We start from the raw sequence: 23,605 nt of genomic DNA, 5'->3' as shown, positions 1-23,605 counted from the left end.
GTCTTGAGGCATAATTACCTCTCCTGGTGAGAGATTTGAAGATGCTTCCTAGGGGGGCGCTGAGCAGAAGGCAGGGCTGGTGGAGGAGGAAGACCACAATCTTATCCACCATATGCCAGTGCCCGTCTAGTAGGTTGTTCAGTAACAACAATTAACCTACTTATATACAAAGTGCCCATGTAAGAAAGTATAAGCATTTATTGAGCACTTACTGTGTGCCAGGTACCGTGCAGAATACTTCCCACGACCCTGTGAGTAGGCATCACTGTTATCGCCGTTCTAGGAAACTGAGGCTCGGAGGGGAGGCAGTGACCAGCTCCAGACCTCGCAGTGAGTAATGGGCGGGATTTGAGCCTGGGACCCGAGACTCCAGAGTCCACGCCCTTTGTGCTATGCTGTGTGGCCTCCCAACTCCGATTCCTCCTCAGCTTTTCCTTCAAGATCCCGTGACTGGCCAGGTCTAGGCTTCTTGGTTCTTGCTTCCAGTCACCTGAGCCCCACCCTGTCCCCCGAACAGGGGCCTCTCCAAAACTGCGCCCCTTAGTCCCCTCCATGTCCCCTGAGCTGAGGCCCTCACCTGCCCAGAGCGAGTGCTCAGGGCACGTGTGTCCAATGACACAATGGAACGGGCTCAAAGCAACCTGGTGCGCTGTGGGACTTGGTGATGCAGCCACTGTCACTCGTGAGTGCAGCTGAAATCACACACCCTCAGAAAAAGTCACCTACAACACATCAGTTACTGTACTAGCTGCCTACACAGATTTTGTGACTTAAGTCTCCTCACAGCTGGTCAGTGGGGAGCTGAGACCTGAACTCCCTGACCACATAGAGTCAGCTGCACTGAGAGGTGACATGGGCAGGGCCCCTCCCCTCTCCAGGCCTCAGTTTCCCCCCTGGGACAGCGAAGAGTTTGGAGGAGGCGATCTCCTAGGGTCCTTGCTCTGCAAACACTAGGTGAGAAGCCATCGCAAGTGGCTGGAGTCCCCAGCCCTCTCTTGTCCACCCCAGAGATGTGCCCTGAAGGCCATGCTGCCCAGAGGAAACTCCCAGAGGACAGAGGTGACATCCCGGCTGGCAGCTGGCATCCAGAGACTCCAGATGCACATCTGCATATGCGATGACCCAGATTTGCATTTCCTGTCACAACCCATTCGACCTAATTAGAGGAGTGAGCTCCTGTGTGGGGCTGGGGGGAGGGGGGTGGGGGGCAGGGGCGGGTTCCTCTGGCAGCAGCACAGCCTGTGAGGGGGACAGTCTGGGCAGGCTCAGGGCCACCACCATCCTCACAGGGGTGGGGATGGGGCCCTGTCCCCAGGGTGGCCTCTGTTCAGGTAGGGGACACCGCGGGCCACACGGTGCAGTGCCCGAGCCAGGAGAGCCCTGACTCAGATTTAACTCAGGGGATGTGAGCAGAAGAGGAAGAGGTGAAAGGAGTCATGGCCCCATAAGGCCAGACCTTTCTCCTCAGCCACCTCCAAGGCTTCCTCCCCTGCTGGGGCAGCCCTCAGCCAGCTCGCTCTTGCCCTACAGCTGAGGTCATCCACAACAGGGGGACGTTAGCGATATCAGCCCCAGGATTCCTCGGAGGATTCCAGATGATGTTGGTGCCAACCATCCAGGGAGCTCTGAGCTGCTGGGCAGACCGGGGGGCAGACCGGGGGCTGGTGGCGAGCAGCTTGCACTATGGAGACGTCAAGGTAATACCCCAGCCCTGATGGCCTTTCTGAAAACTGCTCGTCTAATAATCCTCACTGCCCCCTGTTACATCTTGGACCCCACGCTGGCTCCTGGGGAAAACAGGCACCAGCCCTGGAGCACGGGTTGGCAGAGGGGTGACCCCTGCTCTGGCTCCATCAGCTGAGACACGGACACTGGGGTGCAGAGGCTGGAGTTCCCATCCCAGATCTGCCACTTCCTGGCCAGGGGCCTTGGAGAAGCCCTCTGGGCCTCAGTTTCCTCAACTGGACAATTAAGGTAATAATAGTGCCTCCTTTAGAGGGCTGCTAGGGGGTAAGAAAGTTACCGAATGAAGGCTCTTGGAAGAGCGCCTGGCACGTGGGAGATGCTATAGGGTTGTTAATGTCATTACTGGTATTGGCATTGCTCTGTCCGAGGTGTGGACCTCGGACAAGGTCGGCGCCTGCCTCCTAGGGGGCTGGGGACGAGCTGAGGCAGGGAGGTCGTGGCTGTTGTTATCACCATCACCATCACCATCACCATCATCCCCACCCCACGGAAGGTCTGCACTGGGCCTATTTCAAGCTCTGGGCTCTTTGGCTGTGAAAACTACAATGAGTTTTAAAATAGGAGAATAAGATCAATGGTATGCCATTTCCTTAACACCCACCATGTCAGATGCCACGTTGGGGGTTTAAAGTATACCATCTTGGGGCGACTGGCTCAGTCGGTTAAGCATCCGACTTCCGCTCAGGTCGTGATCTCACAGTTTGTGAGCTTGAGCCCCGCTTCGGGCTCCACACTCTCTCCCTCTCTCACTGGTCCTCGCTCATTCATGCTCTCTCAAAAAAAAAAAAAACAAAACAAAAAACAAAAAATATATATATATACACACCATCTCAGTCTTCACGGCCCCATTTTACAGATGAGGAAACTGAGGCTCAGAGAGGTCACTTACCCATCGTCACCTGACTGCAGTAAAGCAGTGAGGTGGACGTGCCCCTGTAGCCTTCTGACTTCATGGTCCCCTACACGGGTCGTCCAGGACTGTTTGCCAAGGGACTGAGTTAGACCACAGGCTCGCTCGCCTCCCTTTGGAGGGCTATCCTGTGAGCCACTCACTGGGAAAATGTGGCTGGAAATTCTGACTCCTCACCCCCCTTCCCCAGGGTGGGAGCCCCTTACTTCTCCCCCAGAGGAGGAGCAGATGGGCAGAGAGGCCGGGAGGCGGCGGCAGGGGTGCTGACCCGCTCTGGTGCTAGCTGCAGTGAGCCCGCGGGGGAAACACCATCTCAGAGAGAAGAAGAGCCTCTGGGCGACTCCCTGGGCAGCAGGAGGCTCGGCTGAACCAGGAGTCCCCTCTTTCCCTGATCCCATCCCTCCCGCAAGAAATACCACCAGGCTTCTCAGGCCAAGGCCAGACATGGCGGGCTAGTGAACCACCCCAGGACAGCCCCTCCCCAGAAAGCTCAGAGAAACCCAGGCTCTCTTCTGCAAGTCAGATCAAATTAGGCCACGAACACCTCCCACCCTGCGCTAAGTTGAGTTTAAAATGTTTGAACCACAATAAGCCTCAGCCATCGACAAATCCTTAAAAAAAAAAAAAAAAAAAAGGAGCATAAAATTACATGTTAAAAGAATAAAAATGCATTCGCCCAATTAATTTTCTGAAATCTCATTAAAAAATTTAGCCTGACTAAGTCAGACTTCTGACCTGAATTTTAATCATCTTTACACTGAATGGGTCTTTTTTTTTTCCCTGATATTTGCAATGCATCATTAATTTTAAGGCAACTGTTTCTGTGATTTTAAAAAGCATACTTCATCAGAATGACATTTCCTGTAAACGAATTTCACCTTTAAAGACATCTGACATTGTGTGTAGGGAACTTCTAATGGGTTCAGTATTCGTGTATACGGTGATGTGTTTTAAATCTGTGTTACACAGAAGAGGGGCATGATTTACAGAGAGTCCATATTGTCAGGCTCTTCACGAGGCCATCCCTGCTCAGCTCTTCACAATCTGGCTAATTTCAAGCCCAAGGCTCATCTTCCCTCTCGTAGATCTCGTGACGAGAAGGAGGGGTGTCGTGGGGCCCCAGGACCCGGGGTGACTCCTGGCTCTGCCCCTCAAGAGCAAAACGCACACGTTATTTACCTCGATTTCCTTCCCTGCGAAACAGAGTTCTGAATAAGACCTGGTTCTCTGAGTCGGGAGGAGGATGGAATGAGGTCAATGCCAGGTGTCACTACTGGCACCATGGCCGCCATGACTGTCCCAACCTGAAAGTCTAGACTCTGCTCCGAGGGCCACAGGCGCGTGGGAACAGTGAGCAACATGCCCAAAACTTGGAAGTCACCTGGTAACAAACCTAGAATCATCTCAGCTGCGGTGCATCCCCCAGGACAATTCCCACTAACTGAGCTCAGAGAAAGCTGAGCTTAAACATACATAAAAGAATCTGGGAACCAGCCCCGATGACTAACGAGCCAAGACTTGAAAGGGGAAAGGCATAGAGAGCGTCAGTCATTCCACCACGAGGTTGGATACATCCTCGACTTCTCTCTCCCTCACCCCTTCAGTTACCAAGTGCAGTTGCCTTTCCCCCCCGGAAGTCTCTGGAATCTTTTCTCCCTGTGTTCAGCCGTTTAAGACCGAGACAGGGAAGGGAAGGGAAGGCAGGCTTCCTCCTATTTTCACCTTACTTGTGCCTTGAGCTCCAGCAACCGGTGTTCTTTCAAAAACGCAAACTCCCTTGTCCACCTAAGACCCTTAATGGGCTCATCATTCATTCACTATAGACTCAATTCCTGAGGACACAGCCTTTCATCAACACCAGGAAGCACTGGCATTTAAACACCTGCCTAACCTGACTGGTCCTGCACCTTCAAGACTGGCTCCTTCCTCTTCCTGGGACATCCTCTCTGTCCTGCCCCAAACTCCTGATCGTTGCCAGCCCACACATCATCCCTCTAGAGCTCCCCCGTCCCACCCCACCCTCTGGGCTCCCTCAGCATCTACCCATCCCTCCGTGGGGCCTTCCACCTCTTGTACGGACTGTCTCTACTTCTGTGTGGGGCTCCTTAGCAGACCCAAGGCAGAAATGAGACAGGTCCTTGCTGAATTTATGACACGTCGGCAAACACTTCTTGAATTTTAAAAGCTGTTAATATTTGGCCATTAAATCTTACCTAACTACCAACACTGCTTTGGGAAGATTTTTATAAAGATTTTGGCCTGTGTGATTCAGATCTAAGAGGCAGCTGTCTATCCATCCTGTGAAAAGTAACGCGCATTCCTCTTTCTCTGAATAGGGCCGAATGTAACTGAACTTGGCGTGCCCCAAGCAGGTTTGCAAAGACTTTCCAGATGGAAGACACATTAACCAGGGCTTTCTCAGACAAGAGCACCTTTCTCCTTCTTGGAAAGTCACGTGGTTCTTAGTGGGTCAGCTATGTTTCATTCCTGACGAAAACGGTCTGCAGCACACTGGTAAAATCATAAAGCATCGGGACATTAAAGCTCTTTTTCTCAACTGCATTCATTCGTTTGTTCATTCATTCATTCATTCACTCACTCATTCATTCATTCATCTGAAATCTCAATGATTTCACATGTGATTCCACTGGGTTCAGCAAACATATTTTCATAAGCTGACAGCTCTCACAGCTAGCAAGCTCCTTGAAATGACAAACCACTAGCCTGCAGCACAGAAAGTTAACGAAACCAGTTTTGAGTGTTTGTTAAGTTGTTCTTTTGACACTGTGGGTATTTCCAACTCTGGGCTCCTGAGTCGTGAAAACTAAAATGAATGTTAAAATATGAGAATAAAATCAGTGACAGGGGTGCCTGGGTGGCTCAGTGAGTTAAGGTGGGGGGACTCTTGGTTTCAGCTCAGGTCATGATCTCACGGTTTGTGAGACTGAGCCCCACACCAGGCTCTGTGCTGACAGTGAGGAGCCTGCTTGGGATTCTCTTTCTCCTTCTCTCTCTCTCTCTGCCCCTCCCCAACTCACACTCATGCTCTCTCTCTCAATAAGTCAACTTTGAAAAAAGTAAAATCAGTGACACACATCTCCTTGACACCCACAATGTCAGACGCCATGATGCTTTAAAGTATACAGCCCCATTTTACAGATGCGGGAACCGAGGCTCAGACCGGTCTTTTACCCAATGTCACCTGGCTGGTGACGGATGGAGTTGGGAAGTGAGCCCCACCTGGTCTAGAGCACAGTATTTTTGTCACTGTGGGCCCTGGCTCCTTCCTCTAAGGATGATTTCAGGGAAACAGCAGCGTGTCCTGCCCCGAAGGAAAATGCCTCTGTGGTCAATTTGAGGAGTTTCTATGGCCCGAAACTGGCAAGATTCGGGCCCTGATGTCTCCCCAGCTGGTGTTTAAATACCGGTGCTTCCTGAGTGGAGGAGAGAGGAAGCGTCTGTCTTCATTCCCGCCCGAACCTGCAACAGTGCCGGTGTGAACACGGCTGTGGACCCTAGTTCTGCAAACCCGGCCAGATGCTGGTGGGTGTGGGGGCACCTTCACCGACAGCCGCTGCCCAACGACGAGTAATCGCGTCTAATTACACTTAACTATGTCATTACCCACTCCAGCATGTGCGACGAGAGGCCCGGACGCTGCGGCCGCCGCAGCCCGCCGCCGCCTCGCCTTGTTCGTGAAATAATTACGGGGCTCTCTCCTCTGCCAAATGAGGCTGTAATTAACCCTAATTGCTCAAAATGCAACTGGCTAATTCTGGGAGATTAATCAAGGGGGACTCAATTGTTAGTGAATGACTTAATATGACAAATTGCTACATCACCCGAGGAGGCCCCACTGCCCCCAGCCATCAGTGAGATGTCCTGGTGGACTCTGGACCAGCCGTGTCCATAGGCCTCTGGGCTTTCTGGGATCTGCGCCCCCAAATTCCACGTAGGAAATGCGCCTGCATCCCATCCAGTAATGGGAACGAAGTACGAACAGTGTAGATGTGCTTGGACAGCCTGTGTGTGCAAGAGCATGGGTACACACACGCACAGACACACACACACAGACACACACACACACACACAGACACAGCGTCTACCAGTTCACACATCTGGCCTCTGCGTGAACCTAGAAAGGTGCTCCCTCCCTTGAGCTGACGCAGCTCTACCCTGGGAAGCATGGCTTGATGGGAGCTCGGGTGTAGAAGGATTTCAGACCCGTCTGCCTCCTTGACCAGGCGCCTTTGTGCAGCGTGCACCTGCACAACTGCACATGGCAACCCTGGCCAAGCAGGTCAAACACCAGCCCACCTGAAGCCCTCTGACAGGAACTAGGCAGTTAGTAAAGGCTGGTACAAGCCTTCCGTGGCTCAAGGAGGTAGCTGTCTCCGAATCTCCCCGATTCAGGTCTCACGGCTTTGGGGAAAAAGCCAACCCTGGACCTGACTTTTCATCGTTCCAGGCTGTGCACCAGACCCTACAGCACCTGGCCCTGGCTCTCTGTCCCCCCTAGGCCTTTGTATGCCACTTCCTCAAGAAGCCTCTCTGGCCATCTAGTTTGGATCATGTGCCTTTTTCGAGCTCCATGGGCCCCCGAGTTTCTTCTGCCCGGCTCATCTTTCTCCCCCAGGAGGCTGTGTGCTTTCTAGGAGCAGAACTGGGTCCGTCGCACACACCGCCAGGCAGGGCTATACTGCACGTATCTGTAGTTCACTCAGTCAGCAGGCATCGAGGGGCTCCTCTGTGCCTGGCCTGGGATGATGTGACCAGTGATGCCTCGCCCTAGAAGGTCCTCTGTTTAGGAAGGGAGACAGACTCAGGAAACCAGCTCCCCAGCGGGACACCGTGGCCATAACCCAGCACCCGTGTGGCACAGAAGAAGGAGTGGGGTGGAGCCGGAAGGCTTCCTAGAAGCAGCAGCATTTGGACTGAGGCCTGGAGGAGTTGGGGAGGGGACCCAGGCCCAGGGAACAGTGTGCACAAAGGCACGGAGTGTGAGGGCGGCTCGGAACCCCAGAGACTGTCTTCAGGGAAGCTGCAGGTGGCTGCCTGGCTCTCCAAGGATCTACGTCAAGGCCGAGGCAGGTGTGAGGAAACCAGCATCCTGAAGCTCTGCTGGTTCTAGACAAAGAGGCTGAAGAGGGCCAGGGCACAGCTAAATCCAAAAGGAAGGCTGGCCTCAGCTCAGAGCGAGGAAGCACTTTCCGACCCCGCGCACAGGCTGCTGCAGAGCCCCTCACTCTCTCCTTGGGGCCTCCACAACATGGCCTTTCTACCCAGCATGGATCCCACTGAAATAAAGCTGTTCCAGTCACACGGAAATCCCAGGGACAGACCAGAGTCCGGCACAGAGAAGGCTTCTCTGAGTGCTGCTGACTGAAATAAGGTCTGAGCTGGTGGGCAGTGAGCTCCACTCCCACCCTTGGATGCATTCGAGAAGGGACTCTGTCTAGTGGCTGCTGAGGGGCGTCCTCCAGTGCCCGGGATGAAGCAGCCTCAGGGATCTGTGTTCCTCGGTGAATCCCCAATGCTCTGCAGACAAAGGAAGAGGCCTCACCTGTGGGTCAGGAGGGTGTGCGGGCCCCGGCGTGTGGCAGAGGTTGTTCGGGCTCCCTCCGTGGGGCATGTGGCTGGGCTGTCCGGCCATCCTGCATGCCAGCCTCACAAGGCACAGGCTGCAAAAGAAAACGAGGGCTTTCTTAGACACACGCCTGTTTGCTTTCTCTGCCGGATGGCACTGGGATGAGGCGGGACTGTCAGATTTTACATTTTCCAGATAGACCAGCCTGGGTGCTGGGCGGCCATCCAGCCCAGCAGTGCCTGGGCTAAGACTCGATACCCGACGTGACACGCTTTCCCTCCATTATCCTGTCTGACTAGGTCGCTGGGGTTATCTCTCCCCACTGGATAGAGGAGGTGGAAACACGCTCTGTGCAGGGAAAAGTCTAAAGGTAGCCCCCCTGCCAGCCAAGGATGTGCCAGATTCAACCCCACAAGTGCTAGGCTCCAAAGCCTTGTTCTTTCCACATTACTGTCCACCCCGTGCCTCCTGGCAGAAAGTTACAAAGCCCTGTCCCCCATTACCACCCCCACAAAAACCCAGGTTGGCAGCCTGGGTGGTCAGGAGAGAGACCGTGAGTCAGACTGCAGGCAGCGGCTGCAAGAAGGACCCAACCTCTCCATCCTCGCTGGGCCCTGATGCACAAAGCACTGGGAAGGCCAAGGCCATGGGGGCCCCTCACAGTGCCGCATATACCTCGGGGCAGGCGAAGAGCCCTCTGTACAGGGGAACCGCCCCTTCTACCCCCAGGGGTTGGGCTGCCACGTCAGAGGCCCCCAGGAGAGTCAAGGACACTAGCCACAGCAGCTGCTCCTGATTAAGCACCCACTAGATGCCCAGGCCTGCGCTAAATGCCATCTAAGAATCACTCCCAATGTCCCTTCCACCCCCGGGGTCACAGGCAGCCTCTGCTGGCCTCCCTAGCAGAGGCCTGCCTCGGGGGCAGGGACCAAGGCTGAGGCACACAGAGGCAGCTGTACAGCCGGAGGGGAGAGCCAGCCTCCGGCTACCATGAGCCTCCTGGATGCAAGGGAAAAAGCCCTCCTTGGGAGGAAAGCCTTTCCTCCACCCACAGGCATTTCTGCAGCACCTTGTTGTGTCCAGGGCCAGGCCTGCGGAGCATGAAAGGGGCTGACTGACGCCCAGGAGGCACCCGTCACACTGCAGGCATAAGGTGAAGGCCCCCGAATCTGGCTGCCTCTACTTCTACCAGACCCCGCCCTGGCTGTCCCACGGACTCGACACATCCCAAATAGAGCCCCTGAGGACTGGCCCAGGCTATTGGAGCAGCTTCGTCTATATCCTCTGGAGAGCCAGAGTCCCTAGGAATCAATGACCTCAGTCAATGACCAAGGGGTCCAGATGAAAGTCAGTGCCCTTGCCTTGGGTCAGGATACTCTGAGGTGTAACCCACACTCCAGAGCCCTGGGTAGGGCCTCCCCCGCTCCCTTATGGTCTTCCCCACTCGGCCCTCTCCGGGTCTGCTACTGGGGAACCAACCTAAGACATCACTTTCTCCCCCGACACACTCTGCCTCTCTCAATCTTGAACCTGGTCATCTATACCAGCCAAATCCCAAACAGAGAGCCTTCCCCTGGTCTAGTGGCTCAGCAAGCTGCGGTACATATCTCCTAAGTAAACACATGCCCCCATTAACAGGGGTGTCTGGGCTGCGGGAAGGGAATCTCTTCCTTCCTCCCCGCCGTAGGTTTTTCCAGCCACAGTGGGTGGCATCCAGCCCTCCCAGGCTCAGGGATGTCTGTGATGCCTTCTGATCTCTCAAAGCATGTCCACCAAGCCCCAAATGACCCACGATGCTTGCCTCCCCAGCTCTGCCCCCGAAGGGACCCCCGGCCACTCTAGAGCCTGCACACTGGCATGATGGGGTCCAGTGCCCACGCTTCCTCTGCCCTCCAGATGGGACCAGCTCCTCCCTCACACGTTTCCTCAGCTGTTTCGGGGGGAAAGCAGCTCTCCGGCACACCAAGTAGACGGCAGAAATCAAGGCACCCAACTCAGGCTAGCAGGGGGAGCCTCCGGCGGCGGAGAGGGCATGCAGGGTGGGGGCTGCGTCCCGCCAAAGCACAGCCCGTGCTGTCTCCTGTCTGTGAAGCTGCCAAGACGGAGCCAGTTTTGACCCACAAACATGGCATTTTATGTGATAGATGTCTTGCTCTCTTTTTTCTCTTATCTCGAATAGGCAGCAGGGGGAGGGCACCGTGGGGGTGTCTATACATCTGAGGCCTCTCCCCCCATCAAACCCCTCCCTCTGTCCCAGCGCAGGACTCACCTCCCACCTGGGTCCCCGGGTCTCCCAGTGCCTGTGCCCCGCTCACTGAGCCCCGCTCCATGTGGGCCACGGAGGCTTCCGGAGATGGGACCACAGCCCCCTCGGCATCTCCCGGCCATCTGTGCCTGAGCTCCCACACCGGAGCGCACGCCCCCAGGGTGACAGGGTGAGGACCAGGAGGAAGAGCCCCAGGATAAACAGACAAACACGAGCAGCTTCCCGAGGCAGCGCTGTTACTCAGGGGGGTAAACGTGTGCAACAATAAACCGGATTTGGAGGGAACAGAATGTAAAATGCGCATGCATTTTAAGATAAAACCGGAGACTCCTGCAGGCTCTGCGGCTGCTCGGGGCTGCACCCCCAGACCCCTCAGGGTGACATGTTCACCGTCCTCTGCCCTTAGGGAGACCTCCAGGGAAAGGTTGCAGAAGAACTGTCTTCAGCAAGAAGGTTCTGTCTTTATCTTAGAAGGTGCCAGAGTGGCCTAGAGGCCAGGTGCACGCATGTACTTGCTCATCCGCCCACCTGCTGACTCTGGATGCCCCTTCCCTCATCACACCCCACCCAGCCTGTGGGGGCCCGTGGGCCTGGGTTTGTATCTCAACACTGTCACTCACCAGCCAGGAGCCTGGGAGCCACACTGGGCAGAAGCTTAGCAGGTGTTTTCCTGGGTCATTCCTACCCGCCCCCGCCCCACCTCGTGTGGTATTAACAGCGCCCTCCCAACATCTGCACCCAGAGGCAGCAGACCGCACGCTCTCAGGGCTTCTCGGGAGACCCCAGACCTCACACGGGGCTCCGGGGGCACTGTCCAGGGGTCCCTGGCCTCATCAGAAATAAGAGTAATTAATAATGATAAGTCAACGATTATGTACCCTTATTATGCTAGGCCTTGCTCTATACACTTCACCTCTTAGCCCACCTCGTTTTAACAACGCCATGAGATAGGGTCTATTATTGTCCCATTTTTCAGAAGAAGAAACCGAGGCACAAGAAGGTTAAGAGATTTTTCCCAGATCCACAGCAGTGGAGCCAGGACTCAAACCCACGGTGGCATCGTTGCCTAAAACCACCACGCTGCACTCCTCACAGGCTCTCAGTGGCAATTCATCATCTTTCTTTGTTACATACAAAGTTGAAAACTTCCTACGTCGTCTCCCCACTGAACAAACAGTCCCCTCAAAAACAGGACCTGTGCTGGGTGGGCAGGGGTGAGGGGCACGAGGGGCCATTTCCCCCACAGAGGCCCCACACACAGGAGCCCCCAGGGTCCATGCCCTTAGGGATGGCACCGTGGTGACTCAGCTCTGCCGTGCCTGGTACCTTTTCTGCCAACCCCCTGGAGCTTTGGTAAATTACTGTGCCTCAGAGCGGTTCTGTCCAGAACCTAATGGAAGGGCGGCTCCATGTCCTCCCCAGTGAGGAAGAGGGGCCTTTGTTCTAGGAAAGAAGCAGCCAAGGGGGACTCTGCAAGCCACAGAGTCCCAAGTGTCAGAGAGGGACACTACACAGGGGAAGGAGGGAAGAGGGAAGGGGGGGAGGGGAGAGGTGGGGAGGAGAGGAGGAGGAGGAAGGGGGAGGAGAGAAGGAGTGGGAAGGGAGGGAGGGAGGTAGAGAAGGAAGAGGGGATGGTTGGGAGAAAGGCATGGAAGGTTCTCTGAAAAGAACCTTCAGTTTTTTCCGGGGGGCCAGATCTTTCCCTTGCATCCTGGGGCTGTTGGGAGACCCATTTTATAGATGAGGACACAGGCTCAGAGAAGGGAGGCTGGAGGTCATGTGGCCAGTAAGCTGCATGGGGAGATTTACTCTCACTGACTCCAAAGCCTTCCTGGGTCCAAGATAGCCACTGCCTCTCGCTCTCCAGGGGTGCTGGATTTCAGAGATTTTGCATTCTGTCCGTCTATACCTCACTGGAAACCCAACCCCTTCACCCTGGAAATTCCTGCCAAAAACTGCTTCTTAGGGAGTGTTGATGCAGAAAGGCCGAGGCACACAGACACAGAGAGCAGGGAAAGTCCCTCAGCACTCATGGGCATCTCATGGGCATCTCTGGGTAGCACAGGGAGCAAGCTGGCTGCCTGTGCCTGGTGGCTCCCGCCAAGTTGCAGAACAATGAGGCCCAGGCAGCCAAAGCCCAAGTCAGGGGCCAAAAATCCGTGGAATGTGAGACCCAGGCACAGACCACACTGAGGGCCACCTAAAAGAGGGCCTTTCTTCTACAGGAAGCAAGGGCCTTTCTTCTACAGCAAGCAAGGGCCCTGCATTTCCAAGGCAGGGAGGATGCACAGTGTGGCTCCCAGCCTGGGTTCTCAATGTGTGTGCGTCTACCAGGTGCCCGGGGACCGAATCAGGATGCATCTAAGGGTTTAAGCAAGGCCTGCTGGGGAGTCCAACTGCCTAGGTTCAAATCCTGGCCTGGCTTCCTTTAACCACGCAGTGTCTCAGTTTCCTCATCTGGAAAATGGGGCTAACAAGTAAGATGTTCCTCTTAGGGTCACTGAGAGAATTAAACATGTTACCAGATGTAAATGCTTACAGCAGAGCCCGACACAGGTGAAGGCCCTCTGAGATGCCAGTCGCTCCCAGTATGGTTATCACTAACCCTCACTGGGCGACAGAGGGCTGAGTGATCGCCTCCATGTGACAGACACGGGAACTGGTGCTCAGAGAGGGGTAGGGACTTGCCCAGGATCACGTAGCTGGTAAGTGACAGAGCTGGGGCTCTTGGCCCCCAGATCTTGCTCTTTCTGCCTCACTGCACGTCCTCCTTAGGACCACTCTGGAACAAATGCTTTTATCACTCATGTGAAGCGTGGCTACCTTCGCAAAGCCCCCCGAAACTCTCCTCCAAGCCCTGGCCTTTGGACAAGGCTCTTACTAATATGGGGCCTGGGTTTCATCTGGGCGCTCCCTGGAAGGGATCGGCTTCTGGGCTGGGTAGTGAGGTTTCTCCAGTGGCCTCTCTGACCAGGACTGTCACCTGGACCTTGCCTCCCAACTTCTGGAAACTTCACCTAGAAGAGTCGTGTCCCTCCTTACCCTACTGACAAATGCCACACCTCGCGGAGGCTGGCAGGCAGCTCAGTGGGGCCCTTGCCCTCCCCGTGAAAGATGACTCAAGACTCCAGGTAGGCTCAGGAAGGCTCAGGGCGAGGCCCCGGCTTGGGGCGGGTTCAGGGGGGGTCTGTGCGCGTGAGGATCTGTGTGTTGGGGGTCTCATGGTGGTGCATTCCTACACTGTGTGGGCGCAAGTATGTGTTTATACCCCACTTTGTTCCCAGACCCTGAGGCAGAAACAGCGTGTCCTGCCTGCCCTTCTCAAAACGTGTGCACGCAGGTCGGGTCCTCCTGATGACCACGAGACTTTGAGCCCGGCCACATTCTGGGTCTGTCAACTGAGGCAGGGGCGTCACTGCCCCTCATTCGGGGGTGGGAGTGGTGAAGGCCAACGCGGCTCCCCGGCTGCCAGGCTCTGCCAGGCCCTCAGCCTCTGAGGCTCAGCCTCCACCGGAAGCCAGCCCCCACGCCAGTTTCCCTGAGGAAGGCCCCTCTCGGACCTTCCAGCGGAGTGAACAGCTTTACGGGTTGTTTTCCCAATGCAGGAAACTATCGCTGTGACTTTCCACCCTCCCCTTTCCTCCCTGAACAAGTGACCCAACACCAGCGTGGGCACCAGGGACTTTCCGTCTGTCCAGCAGGCTCCCGGTGGCGGAAGCCCAGGATGGATGCCCACCGCCCGAAGCCGTCGGCCAACCCAGAGAGGAGAGACGCCACAGGCCAGCACTGCCTAACACACCCCTTCACTTACGGAGATCCGAGGCCCAGCCCGGAAACGCGGCAGCTCGCGGAGCCTGGCCGCTGGTGGGGTCAAGGCTAGACCAGCTTCAGCACCACGACACCCACTTCGAGCTCCTCCCCTGAGCTGAGTCACCTGAACAGCTCCCAAGAAGCCCAAGAGGTGCCATCACCCCCATTTTGCAGATGAGGAAACTGAGGCTCTGAGGAGAAACAGCCCTTGCCAGAATCTACACATCAGAGAATGCTGCCATTTAAACGTGCTTCTCAGACCAGCAAGGCCGTGAACAACCAAAGAAACTCCACTGACTTCATGTCCCAGGACGAGGCCTGGGGCCGTAAGGAATGTCCTACCCACGCAGACCGGCTGGTGGGGAGAACATAACAACAGCCACCACTAATGGAGCATGTGCTGTGTTTGCACCCGGCCCGTGCCCAGTGCTGTGCGTACCCTGCTCCCTTACGGCAACCTTAGGTGGCGGCTGCTATAATCCGCATTGTGCAGAAGAGGACACACAAGTTCAGACTGGTTAAGTGATGAGCCCAAGGTCACATAGCACACAACAGGCAGAACTGACCCTTGAAGCCAAGTCTGTGTGACTCCCCTAGTCCATACTGCCTTGGGAGAGTGAATGAATGAATGAATGAATGAGTGAGTGAGTGAGTGAATTCTGGCCCAGAGGTTTGGTTCTGGCTGCTGCGTCCTTCCCCCACCCTGGCCTCACTTCTCTTCTGGTCTTGGGATAAGCAGACGTTACCCATTCATCATTTGACAGGAAGCAGCCAGATCTCAGGCCAGAGTCATGGGGGCCTGGGAGCCATAGGGGATGAGCCACAGATGGTGTCTGGTTTCCTGACTGGTCCTATGTCCCCTCACTCCCCACCCCCAAAGCCACACATGCCGCTCCGATTCCTCAGCTCCAGGACCAGTAGAAGACTGTCTTCTCTAAGACACGGGACCGCGACCAGCCCCGTCCTTCCAGGATGGCAGGACCTCTGTACAGCGTGGGCCTGCAGAACCTAGAGGTCGGCAGCTGATCTCCTGCCTCGTAACCCAACCGCCAGCCCACAATGGGAAGGTTCCCTCCCCTGAACACACAAATCCCAATCTGCTGCTTCCCACCCACAGCTCCCCAGGCCAAGGCCCACGTGCCTGGACACGGCATTCCAAGTCCTGCCCGGCCGGCATGGGCCTGCCCTCCTGTATTTCCCAACTCCTCCACCCCACCCCAGGCCCCTGAACAGAAGGGCCTCCCCTTCCTGACCACATACCCGTGTGGCAAAGTCCCACCCGTACATCAGGACCAGATCCTGGGTCCTACTCAGACTTGACACTTCCTGGGAGGTCTTGGTAAAGTCTCACCTCAGATGTCTCCGTCCATAGAGAAGCAACAGTTGAACCCTGAAGAGCGGGCACGCAGGGGCAGTGGGGCGCTACCAAGGCCCCCCTTCCCCATCTGCTGGCGTCTAACTGATTTCTTGGTCATTCTCTCTTCCTCCTCTGCTGGCCTTTCAAACAGGAAACCCATCTGTGTGGTCATCTCTAAACCGTCAGTGTCTCGCCCAGGGCCTGGCGGAGGGAGCAGGCTGAATAAACTTCTGACCAGCCAGGGCGGGGAAGCCGGCGGTTCCTCCCACGCTCCTGAAACCCAAGCAAGAAAAGTGCGCCTTGGTGCGCAGGGCCCCCCTCAGATCAGACAGAAATCACCGAGCCACTCAAAACAGACCTTCCCTCACACTGCAGGGCTTCCCAGAGCCTTTTTAAAATTGAGAAGGTTCCTAATCACCTTTCATTTCCTCCTGCTTGTTTAATAAAACTCGATTCTGGGGAGAAAAAATATATATATAGGAGCGGGACACATCGCGTCCTTCAGTTAAAGGAGCAGTGAGGCAACTGGTTTCCGTCCAGGAAGGCCTTTGGCTCCAGGACCTGGTGAAGGCCATGCCTCATCCCACCCGCTGGGAAGAGGAAGACACTTGGCACTTCCTCTGGGCCAACGCGGCACCTCAGCACATCCCCGCTGTGAGGTCTGCAATGACCCCGTTTCACGGAAGGAGAAACCAAGGCACAGAGAAGTGACCCACCAAGCCCCGGCCTCCAGCAGGATGGCAAGTCCTGTGTTTGAACCGAAACCTAACTCCCTCCAAAGTCTGGGCTTTAATCTCATTCGCTTGGGGCAATCCTTGGAGACCACCTCGGAGCTGGAGGAAGCTGGGATCTCACTCACTCACCCCTTGGGCAATCCCACCATCCCAAGGACCCCTGCCCTTTAGATAAATGACCTCAGTCTCTCCTCAAGGCCTTCGCGGACTCTGCTCCCCCTCCCTGGCATGAACTGCCTCCAGGCAAACCTGGCTCCTGCTTCAGAACCCAACCTGGGCTACCTCCTCCAGGTAGTTTTCCTGGACTCCCTCAGTCAGCTACTCCTTGGCTCCACAGCCTTTGTCCTGGTGTTGTCGCTGCCTGTTCACATGCTTTTCCCTTCCCAGATGAAGATTTCCTTGAAGGCAGAGACCAAGCCACTCATCTCTGCAGCCCCAGCAGGCCACAAAGGGAGGGCCAGGTAAATGGCTCTCATCTAGTCCGTAAACGCCAGAGGCCAGAAAGGAGAAGCCTGAGGTCCTGGGGCCAGCTCATCGCAGGGGCCACTGGCAATGGATAATTTCAGGGAGAAATTCCTCTACCCCCATCTCCTGTCTTAGACCATAACTACTGCCCTGACAACCAATAACCAAAGGAGGAAACCCAGCGGAGCGGCCCCCAGCTTCAGTGTTTGGGAAAAGCGTGCCCTGGGAGCCACCATAATCCCACCCAGGGATTTCCACACGTGGGACGTTCTTGACCCCCTTGCCTCGCCTTATTTGGTTTCCTGCCCCCGTCTTAAGGTTTGAAGGGAGAGCTATCCCTGGTGGGAGAATCTTCTGCGGAGAACTCACTGCTCAGACATCAGACACGAGCCCAGGCAGCCGAACTTCACCCGGGAGAAATAAAAGAATTTTTTCTGCCTCCCTCATAACCTCAGGGCTTCTGGCAGAGCCCGTGAACACACAGTGTGAAACCTGGTATTGACAACTGCCCTCACCCCCAAGCTGGGTGGTGGCAAAGGTCATGCCAGGCTGGAGATGGTGCTGACCCCGCTGGCAGCCCCCACCAGGCGGATGATCAAGTGAGCAGCAGTGACAGAGGTACAGCCAGGTCAGGTACCCCAGGAGTCCAGGCCCCAGAAGTCTCTCCTGCCTGCCTCCTTGCCACTTGCTGTGCACACCCTTGCGGCAAAGGTGACAGCAGGAAAGAGTGAGGGCTTCCCCGTAGCTGGAGACAGGGCAGAGGCCAGTACCTTGCAAAGTGGCTCCTGAGAAGCTCGGGAGAAGTGCTGCTCAGCTCAGGGTCGAGGTTGGGTATGTGCAGTGCAGGGGCCTCTGGGCATCTGGGAGGCCTCTCTGTGCCAGGGCGGGTGAGGGAAGAGGGGCCGGCCCTGTCTCGGTGTGGGACTTCCCCTGCCCGAGACTCCCATCCCCAGTCCCTGCCAAAAGGAAACTCCCCCACCACCCGCTGCTCCAAAAATAACTCCACTGCCACCTCCGTGGTGAATGGAACTTGTCACAGCCACCGGGGAGCCCTATGGTCACCAGGGACTGGAATCTGATGGCAGCGGCCACCAGACAGTCTAGGAAAACACAAGTGTGCCCCAAACCAGCAGGCTGGGAATGCAATCAGAATGCACTCTGGGATCACCCAGTCCTGCTCCCCTTTTACCTTCCGGGAAACTGAGGCTGGAGGACAAGAGGCTGGCTAGGGCCGTGAGCACAGCAGTGGCAGCATGTGGCCAGGACCCAGCCTCCCTAACCCCTTCCATACCCTACGATGCTCAGGCAAAGGGATGTGCTCTCCAGGCTCTTTATGAACCCCTTTCCCCCAACCCAGAACCAGGCACACTGCCAGCAGACGGCAGGATTAAACCAGCCTGGGCTTTGGGAAGGACAAGGTGTCCCTTCCCTTGTCCCTTGCACTCCATCCCCACCCGTCCCTGCTGGGGCCCAGCAAACGCTAAGAAGTATAAAAGTTCTTGCTGTCCCTTGAAAAGCCTAACCCTTTCTAGTCTCTTCCTTTGTAAGCTGGGACAAAGATATTTGTTGCCTCAGAGAGGAGAGCTTTGGTAAGAAGCGGCCCTGCTTCGGAGTCCTGGGTCTGCCATGTCCCAGCTGCGGGTACCCCAGCGTTACCACCCTGGGCTGCTGGAGGGGGCCGTGATGTTACATGAATCAAAAGTACTTAGCCATGGGCCCGGCACGTAATAGACACCCAATCAATGGAGTTACTATTGATTATTATTACATCCTTATTCAGGACCCATACTCTCCCGCCAAGGCTGTGGATCCTGGAGCTGAGGACTCAGCGTGTCCCTGCCTTCCCTTCTTCCATACGTCTTCCCAGCTGCTCTCTGTGTGCAGGGTCCAGGCTGATGGCCAGTCACCCTGAGGTGACTCAGACAAAACCCCGCTGCCTTTATAGTGTCCACAGGAGAGAACCCCCGAAACACAGAAGCAGATCCAAAGGCCAGAAAAGAACAGGAAAGGTACCCCCAGGAAAAAGACTGATGCATTCTCACTTTGGGCCAGGCAAGGTCACGGACAGCTTTCTACAACAGGTGGAGTACGAGGTGGCCTAGATGGATGGGCAGGTTTAGGAGCAGAGGGGAAGGGACACAGTGGGATCAAGGGCACGGAGGCTGGTGGACCTGAGCAGACGTGAACTTGGGAAGGCTCCAGGCCGGTCCCGGACCTCAGTCTCCAAAAAGCACCCCTGTGGCCAGCACCTGCCTCCTCCTCCAGAACAAGAGCCACCTCTACCCTGGGCAAACTACCCCCCCTCCCCCCACCAATGCCCCATCTGCAGCTCGACCGCTGGGACTGACACAGGCATATGGCAGCTGAGGCCCCAGAGGGCACACGGAGCCAGATCCTGGCACCATGGCTCGGCCACCTGCCAGCATACCTTCCCCGCCGGCCGGGCCAAACTGTCGGGCATATGCCAGGTGCTGGGCCCCTGGGTGGCTGCTGCTGGGTCCAGGCCAGCCTTCCACAGGCCTGTGGGGTAGACTCTGTGCCCAGGCCCTGGTGTGTGCAGCACTCAAGGACCGTCCTCCATAACCTCGCTATGGGGGTGTCATCGGCCTTGACTCACAGAGGAAGCTCCAGACTGGCTGGACCAGGTCCCCAAGTTGGGCACTGTCTAATGTTTTTCTTCTGCTTCTGGGATCCTGTCTGCTGGAGAGGAATTCTCTCCAGGGCAGAGAGCTGCCTCTGGGGGGAGAGTGTGCTCCTGTCCCTCGGGACACAGCACAGCGCCCAGGGAAAACAGATTCACACCGTGTGAGCCAACCCCAGGGAGCCTTCCTCTTCCTCCTGGGCCTGAGGTGGTGAGAAACCTCCAGAAGTCTAACTCAGCTCTGCTCAGCCCCTGTGCCCTCAAACACTCATGTTCACTGCTGGTCGCTCCCCACGTCTGTCCACCTGGGACACGGAAGAGGGGGGCAGAGCGGTGCCGGCGGGGGGGGGGGGGCGCCAACAGGTGCACCAGCCCCTCTGTCAGCTGCAGGGCCTCCTGAGCTACCACGTGCCTCCGGCACCATCTCCACAAGGCTGAGCTCCACTTCTCCATCCAGTCCTGCCACCCGGCACGGAGTTACTGGCCAACAGACAATCACAGCTTCTGGGGCCATACCTTCTGGGACAGGTGAGGTCCCTATGCCTTCCTGTGTCAGGATCCTCGCTGACCCAAGCAGGGCCTGGGAAACGCAAGGCCATTTGTAACCCATACGGGTGATTTCTGCTCGAAGCGGTGGCATGTGGCATGGCGGCTGGCCAGGGAGGGGGTGTCGGGGTGGGGGGAGGCTAGGGCCTGGGACTCTCCCAGGACCGCGTGGCCTTGGGGAAATCTCGGCCTGTGTCTGGGCCTCAGTTCCCCACCTACAACGTAGTGGGTCGGCCCCACAGTCGAGGCGCTCTTTCTGTGCTGACGCTTTGTAGGAGTTGACGGAGGCCTTGCTGGCGTCCCCGGCTGAGCTCAGGGATCCTGTATCTAATCATGTGTGTAGTGCTGGGAGGAAAACCAGATCTTCTGGGTCTGGAATTGCTGAGGGGACACCCTGTCTGGTTCGAGAAGACTTTCAGAAGCCCCCTGAACACTGCCCTTCCTCACTCACGACAAGCCACAGCATATGGGGGCATGGCTCACACACACCCCCCCCACCCCCTGCCCCGGGCTCCCAGACACACAACCACGGAGGTGAGTACGTATGTGGGAGGATCACACACAGAGTACCCCTAAGTGCGGTGTGCTGGGCCTGGTCCTTCTGGCGTGAGAGCTGCACACACTCGAGCCACTCGTGTGCTCATAAAATAACCCTGCAAGGCAGACACACTGCATCCATCTGACAGTCGGGAGAACTGAGGCTCAGAGGTCACGTGGCTTGCCGGAGGCATCCCAGCTGGAGAGAGGCCGACCCTGGATGAAAAATGCAGGCCTGAATCCTCACTCACCTGGACATCCCCTGCAGTGTACAGACTGGGTTCCTGCCCTCAGGGAAAAAGGCAAATGTGGTGGAGAGGGGACGAGAGCAAAGTGCTTACCTAACGTTGCAAAATCACAAAAGGGGCCAATGCTTCTAACTTGAGCCAATCAAGGGGGCTTCAGGGAGGTGGTGGCTCTTGGTCCACCTGGGACCAGAGGGCCAGGGAGTCAGGAGGCAGCCCGGCACAGGCTCTAGAGTCAGAGAGCCCCAAGTTCAAATCCTGTGCTGCCTCTGTCCAGCCACATGAGCTCCAGGCCAGTCCCGAAGTCAACTCGTTGTCGTTCCCTCCTCTGTAAACAGGGGGCTGGGGAGGACCCACTTCTTAGGGTTGTTAAATGAGGACATGCAGGCAAAATACCAGCCTAGGACTATCAGGAGCCTGGAACACACAAGAGCTCAATAAACGTGGCTGTTGCTATTATGATTACCGTCATCATCGTGAAAAGAACAGTGCTTGTTCAACAGCAAACCCTTCTGGCGGCTCACTCTGCAAACCAACTGTTCACAATAAGGCCAGTCTTCATTCTCCAGGGGACCCCAGTCTCATGGCCAACCGGGCCCTTGGGCCTGCGGATGTGGCTGGAGGCACCCGTGGTCTCTGGGGGATCCCCCCTTTCCGGAAACACGGGCGAGGCCACGCTAGCTCCTGCTGCATTCTCTCGGAAGCTGGGAAGTGATGGCAAAGCGTTTCACAAAGTTACCAGGACGATGAACCTGAGCCGCCCCCCTCCCCCAACCGTCTCAATAAAATAAATCTTGGCCCGCGGCTGGCGAGAGACCCTATATATTTACATGACGATCGTGCCTCATGATCACAGGGCTCGTGGTTCCGGCAGGCGGCGTGTGGCAGGGACGCCGGCGGTCCTAGGAGACTCACTATTTTCCGGCGACTTTTATTGTCCATTATATCCTGGCGTTTACAGGGCTCTGCTCCGGGCCTGGCAGGAATATCGCACACAGTGGGGCCGGCAGGCCTTAATATTGCAGTCGCTGTACAGCAGCTGTGTCTCCGGGGCTCATCCATCCCGCCCAAGTCTCTGGGCGACACCAAGACCCCCAGGAGCCGCGGGGGCTCTGGCGGGACAGGGCTGGGGATGTGTCCCAGGCACAGCTATCACCCCCCACACGCACCCCCAAGCCATCTGCTTGGCTCCAGTCTGGGGTCCCAGGCCGGGGACACTGCTAACTCTGTGGCCTTGGGCCTGCACAGGGGAGGGTGCAGAGGGGCGCTGGAGCCACTGCTGGCTCGTGAGGGCCGCTGGCTACATTCTCAGGGATTTCAGGAGACAGTTGCTATCACTTTGGTTGCTTGAAATCAAACACGGGAGGAAGATTTACACCGTGGAATTTGGCAAACACTACGCGCCGGGGCTCTGGACAAGTGCCTCCCTCCACCCCCCCGGCCAGGGAGCTGTTTGTTCAACACTTGGCAGTGGACTCGGGGAGGGAGTGACCCAGTGGGCCACTGTGGGGTATGGGAACTTCAGAGTCAGGTGTGGATCCTAATTTCCTCAACCACTTGCCGTGTGGCCGGAGAGAAGTTATTTCCCTTTCTGAACCTCAGCTTTCCTATTGGTAAAATGGGGACATACCTAAGTTCCCAGGGCCGCTGCAAGGCTTAGAGCACCTTATGGGAAACCCCCCTGTGTCGAGCTTAATACGTATCAGGTGCTTAATAAACAGTAACTTTTGTCACTTATTCATTCAACACCTACCTGAGCACCTACTCTGTACCAGACACTGGGGTGGGGGTGGGGGATACGTAAATGCCCCGGGTGGGGGGATAAATATTTAATTCTTCACATCCGGACAGTTCTTGAACGTCTGCACAGGGATTTATACCCACACCATCTTATGAAGCCGCATGACAACCTGGAGAGGTGGGCAGAGCGGCATTTCTGAGACAGGGGCTCAGGGGTGGGCATGATTTGCCTGAGGCCCCCTGTGTGGGGGTAGCAAGGTGGGGCTCAGCCTTGAGTCCCCACCTCCTGCTGCGGGTCCATCGTGGCACCCATCTCCGAATTCCCAGGCTCAGCTGGGCTGGCCCCCCGATGGTGGCCGGCTGACCTCAGAGTGAACCCACACACAGAAGACAGGAGAACTAGGAGCGAGGCGACACCGGTCCAGCATCTTGGCCACTAGTCTCGGCTCCGCGGCCTCCCTGCTCCAGGCCCTCCCCTCTGGGCCCCAGGGTCTCCATCAGAAGGTTGACAGGGCTGCACTCAGGATGCTGTTGGCCCTGACGGGCCAGCATCTGTCTCCAGGCTTCCTGGCTTGGCCAAGCGTCCCCTCCTGTCCACAGCCAGAGAGGACTCGGGCGTGTCAACACCTCCTATGCTCCAGCTGGGTCCCAGGTAAGCCAGGGCCTTGTGGGTGGGAAGAAAGAGGGGAGTGAGACGGCACAGGACTCCGACCCAGCCACCCTGGGTTTGCTAACTCACCCTGCTGGGCAGGGCTCGCCTACCCATTTCATAGGTGAGGACAGTTAAGTTCAGAGGGGTGACCCCAGGCTGGCAGCATCCAGGGCTCAGGGCTGGGGTCCCCAGCAGAGATCAGGAGGCCGCCAAGCCCCTCGGTTCTGACGCCCTGGAGGCCTATGGATGTGACGCTCCTGGCTACCCTGGACTCAGCCCAGAGGGACGGCAGAGCATTTTGCCGAAACAGGGGAGTGAGAAAAAACACAGGCAACGCCGATGACTCAAAGAACCTTTGCAACAGGAGGT

At 56.5% G+C, this 23,605-nt stretch overlaps 1 protein-coding gene across 3 annotated transcripts in view; it reads right to left on the bottom strand.

Moving 5' to 3' along the window:
* NEK6 (NIMA related kinase 6) overlaps window positions 1-23,605 on the bottom strand; it is an 85,848-nt gene that overhangs the window by 37,251 nt on the left and 24,992 nt on the right. The window contains exons 1-2 of one of the 3 annotated variants that reach the window (XM_060608713.3): window positions 17,646-17,735; window positions 8,220-8,337 (exon numbers count right to left, since the gene is read on the bottom strand). In XM_060608713.3, coding sequence (XP_060464696.1) covers window positions 8,220-8,309 — 90 coding nt within the window. In that variant the 5' untranslated portion in view covers window positions 8,310-8,337; window positions 17,646-17,735. Of the gene's footprint in view, window positions 1-8,219; window positions 8,338-15,670; window positions 15,794-17,645; window positions 17,736-23,605 lie in introns of those variants that run through there. The other 2 variants (XM_060608712.3, XM_060608711.3) reach the window with 2 other exon arrangements.

This window comes from Panthera onca, chromosome D4, assembly GCF_046562875.1.
Source record: "Panthera onca isolate mPanOnc1 chromosome D4, mPanOnc1 haplotype 2, whole genome shotgun sequence".
Classification (NCBI taxonomy): Eukaryota; Metazoa; Chordata; class Mammalia; order Carnivora; family Felidae; genus Panthera; species Panthera onca.
This window is presented reverse-complemented; position numbering and strand designations above follow the sequence as displayed.